This window comes from Nematolebias whitei, chromosome 8, assembly GCF_014905685.2.
Source record: "Nematolebias whitei isolate Nwh7 chromosome 8, NemWhi1, whole genome shotgun sequence".
Lineage (NCBI taxonomy): Eukaryota > Metazoa > Chordata > Actinopteri > Cyprinodontiformes > Rivulidae > Nematolebias > Nematolebias whitei.
The window spans coordinates 20834139-20843029 of NC_056505.1; the positions used below are offsets into that span (position 1 = coordinate 20834139).

General features: G+C 37.3%; 2 protein-coding genes across 2 annotated transcripts in view; both read left to right on the plus strand.

Moving 5' to 3' along the window:
• The window catches only part of gltpa (glycolipid transfer protein a), a 3813-nt gene extending 2162 nt beyond the window's left edge, over window positions 1-1651 (plus strand). The window contains exons 2-5 of the mRNA XM_037680431.1: window positions 887-945; window positions 1025-1158; window positions 1240-1390; window positions 1469-1651. Coding sequence (XP_037536359.1) covers window positions 887-945; window positions 1025-1158; window positions 1240-1390; window positions 1469-1651 — 527 coding nt within the window. The remainder of the gene's footprint in view (window positions 1-886; window positions 946-1024; window positions 1159-1239; window positions 1391-1468) is intronic.
• A 6786-nt stretch (window positions 1652-8437) lies between these two features.
• trpv4 (transient receptor potential cation channel, subfamily V, member 4) overlaps window positions 8438-8891 on the plus strand; it is a 26715-nt gene continuing 26261 nt past the window's right edge. The window contains exon 1 of the mRNA XM_037680433.1: window positions 8438-8656. The gene's annotated coding sequence lies outside the window, so the exon portion shown is untranslated. The remainder of the gene's footprint in view (window positions 8657-8891) is intronic.

The following is an 8891-nucleotide window of genomic DNA, read 5'->3' on the forward strand; positions in this document are numbered from 1 at the left end:
TTAGTTAGTTAGTTAGTTAGTTAGTTAGTTAGTTAGTTAGTTAGTTATAATCAGCGCTTAATTTGAGCCGGATCCTGCCAGAACAGGATCTTGGAACTCTTATTTTGACCGGGTGTGTTCCGGTAACTGTTTGCTTGGATCTGGTAACTCTCAGGCTTACAATAATAAAGTTATGAACAATTATGACAGCCTTGAACAAATAAAACTTATATTGGATATGTAATCTGAAAATAATTACATAAACACTAATTTTAAACACAACAGTCACTTACGAACTTCTTAATATTACATAACAGCTGTCTCTTTAAGTAAGCATTTCTGCTTCTACCCTTAAAAACATCTCTGCCCTTAAAAGTACAGTCATGGGCTTTAGCACTGGTTATAATAGTCCCATTAGTCTCATCCTAAGCATTTCAATGTACTGTTAACCTTGTGTTAAGCTTGCATATGACAAATAAACACAAATTGAACTTGAGCCTCGGGGACTCATTTACAAGGGAGACCTGATAAAAAAACTTTGATAACTCTGATAACAAATATATCACAAACAACTGGATGGGCTTTAAGGACACTTTCATTGAATGATTCTTTACAGCTGTTTAACATATGAAGCCAATCCATTTTAAAATGACCACAGTGCTCGCTTACCTTAGAAAAAACAAAAATGACTAACTCTGACATGAAAGATGGAAAGCAACGTGCATATTTTCAAGAAATGCTAGGCCTTCAATTTGTGTTTATTTTCAGTAAATATGTCTTAAGTTGACTTGATCATTTACCTTTTAAAATTTGAAATGGAAACCTTTCATAGCCTCTGTAAGTTTGATGTGTTTCATCTAAATCTCATTGTTATTACTCATCAAAGCTACTATCTTTTCCTCCCCAGATTGTCTCGGCTCTACCATTTTTGCACCAGTCAAGGCAGACATATCTGGTAACATCATGGTATGTATGCATACAATCAATCTATAACGACATAGTTAGAAACATTAAGATAATAATATATGTTCTGTTTAAAAACTAGAAAATTAAGCAAGTTTATGATTCCAATCCTGGACGATATAAAACACTTCAGATGATTTTGGAGGCAGAGAAGGAAATGCATGGAGGGGAATGGCCCAAAGTTGGAGCAACATTGGCACTTATGTGGCTCAAAAGGTGTCAGGCATTTGGACATTTTACTGTATGTTATTATAGTTTGAGAAGTTCTAAAACACTTGCATGTCTTGTGTTTAACAGGGGTCTTAGATTTATCCAGGTCTTTCTTCAGAGCCTGGTGGATGGTGAAAAGGACGACAACAACCCTAACCTCATTCGAGTCAACATCACCAAAGCCTACGATGTAGCCCTTAAAAGGTATCATGGCTGGTTTGTTCAGCAGCTCTTTAAGGTGAGATCAGACTCAGATGTAAACATGTGTAAACCAGATGCATGCAGATGTGCTTAAAGTGAACATTTTCTCTTCCAGGCAGCTCTTTTTGCTGCTCCCTATAAGTCTGATTTCCTGAAGGCCCTCTCAAAGGGTCGGGACGTCAAGGAGGAAGAATGCGTGGAAAAAATCAGAAAATTCCTTCTGAACTTCACTGCCACCATCGATGCTATTTATGATACATTTAATAGAATGAATGCTGATCTCGACTACAAGGTGTGACAGAAGGAGGCATCTCTTTTCCCAAGTCAGTCAGTCTTTGTGGATTAATTTCTAACACGTTTGACATCAAGATTTTGTGCACATTTTAAAACATAAATGCACTTTACATTTTCTCCCTGTTTTCTGACTCTGGTAATAGATTTGGTTTTAATGGCTCTATTCTTTAGGCTTTATTTCTTTACAACTGAAAAGTGTTTCAATTCAAAAAGTATTCACAGGCCAATTATGCAAACATCTAACGGAAGATAAAAGCTTCTGAAGACCCTGCTGTGTGTCTTACCACGGGCAGCATGACCTGCTCTGCCTCTCGCAGCCTAACAGCCAGGGGTTCATAAGGTTGAAGCATAAACTCCTTCCTACCATTTATCAAGCAAATATTTCTAATTAAAGATGGCAGAGTACTCTTACATGCTATTTATATCTGCTTAAAAGGAGACAGGTTGGAGTTGGAAATGAGGACATACTGGACACTACCCCACTAATATTAGATAGTTGATATATTTACTAAAAGTAGATCAATAGATTAAAATATAAGTAGAAAGTTTGTAATAAATTAATCTGAAAATATCAGTTGACATCTCTGATAAACAACTAGTGGCCCTCTGGCTGCGATGAGCCCACAAGCTCATTTCATACGGCCCGCAAGTATTAAATTATTAATAAATGATGATACAGTCGTCAGTTTTCCTGTTCACGTGATGTGATCAGACCTAGTTCAGATAAGAGGAACAGCAAGAAAACCAAGAAAACCTACTGCAGAAAAAAGTTTTTGTTTTTTCCCCACTCTTGACTTACTCGGGTTTTTTTTTTTGTTTTGTTTTTTGTGAGGCAGCTGAAATCCGTAAGAGTCAGATGCAGGTGTGTTAGCAATTAAAATAACTTGTTTATGTTATATGGTGAAGCTAAGATAAAATAGAAAAAGTCAAAATTTTAACTGATTTTTTTTTTCTGTTTTTCTTTTCCTTCAAACATTTTGACCCAAAATTCTCATGTTAGCTTTTATTTATTTATTTATTATTATAGTTCAGCTTTTTTAATATTTTAATGCAATCAGAACTTCTCAATCAAATAAAAAAGAAAACAAACATTATCTAACAACTTTTAAAAAACAGTAATTACTATAAATTTATTGCAGCAGAAATTGAAAAACCTATAAACCAAAAGATAAAATACATCAGCTGCAGTCACAAAAACACAACTAAAGAAAGTTGCCAGCTTTGAAAAGTTTTGTTTGAGTAAATTTTATCAGTGAGTCTTAAACTGCATGTTTCATTTTATCTCTAAGCCATGGTTCCTTATTAAAGGTTCTCTGTTTTTATCAGGGGTTGTCCCACATATGTCATGACAAACCTTGTATGTTTCATTTTCTCTGCCCAGTGTTGGGATCTCATCATTTCTTTACCTGCATCAAAGAAAAAAAAACTTTAAGGAATGTGTTGTTTTAAAATCCACTACATTACAGCTCAATAAGGTTTGCACGCTGCCGTTGTTGACTTAAATCATTTCATCATGAAAGTTTTTGTTACAAAGACAAAGTGAGAGAAAAAGGTTCATACTGAAACTATATTTCCATCAGATCTGAGAGTTTTTCAGCTGCTCTCTGTTCAATCACTTAATGTTTCTTTTCCTGCAGCTTCAATGTAAAGAAAGTGTCTTTTATTAGAATTTTTGTCTTTTCCAGATGGAAAAGTCTCTATATGGTGGCATCACAGTCACAGCTTGTGTCGTTACCATCATGTTGCAGTGTACAATGAATAAGAAATGTTATTTTGCAAGATGTAATAAATATGTTTAAAAATCATGTTGATCTATTAAACTTCTCTTCTGCAAAAAATAAATAAATAAAAATTCTGATTTGATTGCAAGTTTCATTACTGAATGGTAAAACAGTTTGCTTATGTCATGAATGTCATGATTTCAACAAAAATGTAACCTGTGTGCGTTCTACAGTTTTTCCACTTCTTTTGCATGATCATAGCTAAACAAGCTTTATTTCCCTAAAGTTTTACAGTTCTGTGGATGTATTTATTTATCATTGGTTCATTTGTGTTTCTTCTCTGCAACACTCAAATGCATGTTTCTTAAAGGTTCAGACTGTACAGTACTGAGGTGGTTCCTATCGTCGCCTCACAGCAAGAAGGTCTCAGGTTCAGACTTCTGCTGAGGCCGCTCTTCATTAAGTGCTGCTTAAATCATGTTACTTTAAAGATAAAAAAATATATATTTTCTTTAGATTTAAACTTGTAGTGCTCTAAAAATAACATTGATTTGAACTAAAACCGATCTTCAAACTGCAAAAAAAAAAAAAAAAAATTAAAACAAAGCATATCAACATTATTTTAACTTATTTGAACTTTTAACTTATCATGCATGCAGGATCGGTCGAGGCACGGGTTAACAACGACCATCCCCAGTGATGTTGACAAACAGGGTGCCGGCAGAAATTCCGCTACTGTTAGTCGAAGACCACGAGGAGGGAAACGTCTCAGGAAACAGGGAGAAGAGGAAAGTCAAGAACTGAGGGTGGCAACTCTAAATGTGGGAACAATGCGAGCTGGCCAACATGATGCAGAGAAGGAAGGTAGATGCATTATGTATCCATGAGACCAAGTGAAAGGGCAGCAAGGCTCGCAGCATTGGAGCAATGTTTAAACAGTTTTATCATGGTGTGGATAGAAAGAGAAATGGAGTAAGGGTGGTCCTGAAGGAGGAGCAGGCAAATAATGTAATAGAGGTGAAAAGAGTGTCAGATAGGGTGATGTGTCGGAAGGTAGAAGTAGAAGGTCTGATGCTAAATGTTGTCAGTGTATATGCTCCACAGGTTGGATGTTACATAGAGGAGAAAGATACATTTTGGAAGGATCTGGATGAAGTGATAGAGTGGCGGAATTGTCTCAACACAGAAACAGCTGATGTCTTCAAAAACGGTCTTTGAATTTGTTTATTATAATAAACAAACACACACATCACATAGGATGTTTCACACAGCCTGCAGAGGAAGTGTGTATGACAAAAAGTCCAGTCTAGCTTTATGGCTGTCCTTCATGTGATAAGAAAGACGGAAATTGTTCAGAAAGACATTGTGCTCCGTGTTCCTTCATAACTGGACTGTTGTCTTATTTACTCGTTCCATTTAGATTAAACATGTACCAGTTAGACAATATTTGTTCCATTTTGATGATCAGGAGATGCAGGATTCATCATTATTTCACAACACCCTGAATTTATATTTAAGGCAAAGTATAAAGTTTTCTATGACACCTATAAGAGTGGACGCAGGAGTACGCAGGTCGACTACATTCTGTGTAGAAGAGGAAACCTGAGGGAGACTGTAAGGTTATAACGGTCGAGAGCGTGGCCAGACAGCATCGGGTGGTTGTGTGTAGAATGGCTGCTGTTGTGAAGAAGAGAAAAAGAGTAAAATCAGAGAAGAAGATTAAATGTACTTTGAGAAGCTAATGAATGAAGATAATTAAAGAGAAAGAAGAGTGGAGGTCATAGAAACTGTGGACCAGGAGGAGGGAAAGATTAGTGAGGGTGAAGTCTGGGAAGCTCAGAAAAAAGTGACCAAGGGGAAGGCAGTAGGACCTGATGACATACCAGTGGAGATTTGGAAATGTCTTGGAGAGAGGGTGATGAAAATGGAGAAGAAGTTGCTAGTGCTAATTTTTAAGAACAATGATTATGTACAGTTTTGAAGCAACTTCAGGGCAATTAAGATGATGAAGATCTGGGAGAGAGTTGTGTAGACGAGCGGTGACTGTGAGCAGCAGTATGGTTTCATACCCAGAAAGAGCACCACACTATGCCATCTTTGCTTTGAAGATTCTGATGAAGTACAGAGAAGATCGGATAGACCATCATTGTGTCTTTGTAGATTTAGAAAAAGCATATGACAGGGTGCCGAGGGAGGAGATGTGGTATTTCATGAGGAAATTTGGAGTGACAGAGAAGTATGTTAGACTGGTACAGGACATGTATGAGGACAGCAGGACAGTGGTGAGATGTGCTGTAGGAGTGACAGATAGCTTCAAGGTGGAGGTGGGAGTGCATCAAGGATCGGCTCTGAGCCCCTTCTTGTTTGATCTGGTGATGGACCAACTGATGAGGTCAGGCAAGAATCCCTGTGGACTATGATGTTTGCAGATGACATTGTGATCTGTGGTGAGAACAGAGAACAGGTAGAAGAGAACTTGGAGAGGTGGAGGTATGCACTTGAAATAAGAGGAATGAAAGTCAGCTGTAGTAAGACAGAGTACATGTGTGAATGAGAGGGAGGCTGGTGGAACAGTGAGACAACAAGGAGCAGAGGTCACAAAGGTGCAGGACTTCAAGTACTTGGGGTTCACTGTCCAGGAAAATGGGGAGTGTGATAAAGAGGTGAAAAAGAGAGTCCAGGCAGGATGGAGTGGATGGAGAAATGTTTCAGGAGTGATTTGTGACAAAAGGGTGTCAGCAAAGGTCAAAGGAAAAGTTTACAAGACCATAAGAGATCACTCATCAGAAGATCATTCAACACAGCACAGGTTGAACAACTGAGATAAAGTTAGAGAGGCCAGACTGAGACGGTTTGGACATGTCCAGAGGAGGGACAGTGGGTATATTGGATGTTAGAAATGCTGCTGCCAGGAAAAAGACAAAGAGGATATACATGGATGCAGTTAGAGAAGACATGGAGGTAGTGGGGTGAGGACAGAGGATGCAAAGGACAAAGTGAAATGGAGGAGGAGGACTTGCCCCGAAGAGGGAAAAGCTGAAAGAAGAAGATTTTAACTTTTAACTTACAAGTATCTTTAAATTTTTTCTGGATAACTTTCATAAATACTGCCCAAGCCAAGGGTCTGACCTTACTTACAGCTCAGTGGTATAATTCAATTAATAGTCATCAATTAAATTACATCCTAATTACCTTTAAAAACTGTAATTCCTGTTTTCACAATTGGGCCACTTGTGGAAACATGTTTTTCTTTTGCAGTTAGTTTCTGATATTATCTTGGGGTGCATTCCTGCCACACCCTCCTTACAGACCACTGTGACTGAAGTAGTGTAACTTTGCTGCTGTATTCATGACTGCAGGGGAACAATGAGCCTGAAAAACAAGACCAAATACTAACTTTTGACCTCTGCTTAAGATCATAATGAGGTTTTTTTAGTGGCTCAAAAACAAAAACAATAATATTTCCATATAATTTCAATCACAATTTAGGCTTTTAAAAACTGATATAAAAGAAAAGTTTATAAATGTGTCCTTGTACACGCACATTCAGTCTCTTGTGTTATTCATCTTACATATGAGAAAAAGAGCCACCATGTTGAAATTACCATGCTGCGAGGGTTTTAGGAACTGGTCAAACTCGTTTTTGTATTTCCTGGAGCAAGTGAAAACTTTCCAAGGATGAGGCTTGGAAGATCTACTGTATGGCCACCTAATTTATCATTTATTGTCAAACAGGCTATATCCTGCAGATTTTCATAAATCAGTTCTTCCTGGTTAAAAAATAACATCTCAGCTATTAAGGATGCCACTCATTTGTTCTAAAATCAACATTTTAATCATTTAAAACCTTTTTTTTCACTAAATAATTCTATATATTTTTTCATTCATTCAACCTTTGTTTGTCCATTGAGCCTCAGGGACTCATTTACAAGAGAGACCTGATTTCTTTAACAAAGCGTGATGACAACAGTGGATAACAACAACAACAACAAAAGACAGTCACAAAAGAGGCATACAAATTTAAATTTATTTTTCTTGTTTAATAATTTTTGTGTGTACAGAAACGTGTATTCTCTCTAGAAGTTTTGTAGATATCTGAAAAAATTCTGACACAGATACACTCACATACTGTATTCATTCATTCGACATTTATTTATACAGGTTAGTCTCATTGAGGGCAGCACGGTGGCACATGTTGGTAAGAGCTGCTACAGGTCGCCCTGGTTCAAATCCCGGCTGTGGTCCCTTCTGGGTGGAGTTTACATGATCTCTTCGTGCATGCATGGATTTTCTCTGGGTACTCCAGTTTCCTCTCACAAACCAAAAACATGCATGTTAGGCTGATTGGTAACTCTAAATTGTTCCTACATGTGAGTGAAAGAGTGAATGGTTGTTTGTCTTGTTTGTCTTTATGTGTCCCTGTGTTGGACCCCGTCTCTCTCACAGTGATAACTGGCACCAGTGACCCCCACGACCTGAAAAGGAAGAAGCGGGTAAAAGATAATGGATGGATGGATAGTCTCATTGAGTCATGAGGACTTATTTACAAGAGAAACCTGTGTGGATGTTTTTTCTTCATCCCCATTGTTGCTTATATTAGTTTTTATTTGAGATCTAACAATTCCAGATATCCCAAATACAACAATGTTAGACAATGGTAATAAAAAAATACAACAACAGTGTAATCACAAATATGAAAAACATTTTGTATATTCATTGCCAACTTCAACTTATAACAAAAAACAAACAAACAACAAAAACAAGAAATAAAATTTATGATTTGCAACATCTGTCTCAGTGATTAGGGATCTATGTTTATCTATTTTACAATAGAAATGCAGTATTAGATAAGCTGTCTTTAATTTTAATTCTGAAGTAAGAATGTCCATTTGAAATTGAGTAAAACGAGCGATCAGGGATGGAGTTTGATTTTATGTTTAAACTGCCTGCCCTAATATTCTCCGTAGAGGTCTCTAGCGGTCATAAGCGGTACTGCGCCGTAGACTTCCGCGGTGGATCCAACCTAAAAGTAAGGTGTCGTTCTCCCTGTCCCACCCAAAATCAGTGAAAGCATCTGTTGTTCTGAAGGACCGTGGCGGGGCTCGGGCTCACCGAGCAGGAAAACTTTGTCGCTTATGTTTAGGCTCCTTCATTTAGTTGGAGCCACATTAAAACCGAGGAGGCAGACAAGGAGCGCTCATCAGGCCGGAGGAGGCGAAAAGTTTGAAACTATGGAGCAAAGCTGCGTCTTTTGGAGAGAAGAAACAAGATCATGAGGGTGAAACAGGGTAAGTAAACTGCTTCAGAGATTTTTCTGGAAAACTTTGCGCTTAAAATTATTTTTTTAATCCGATTGAGATTTTGATATAATGAGAGAACGACATTCAAATCACAAATGGCAACATAAATGTATATATAGCTATACATACGTATGTGTATATACATACACATGTATGTATATATGTATATACATACATGTGTGTGTATATATATACATATATATATATATATATATATACATAT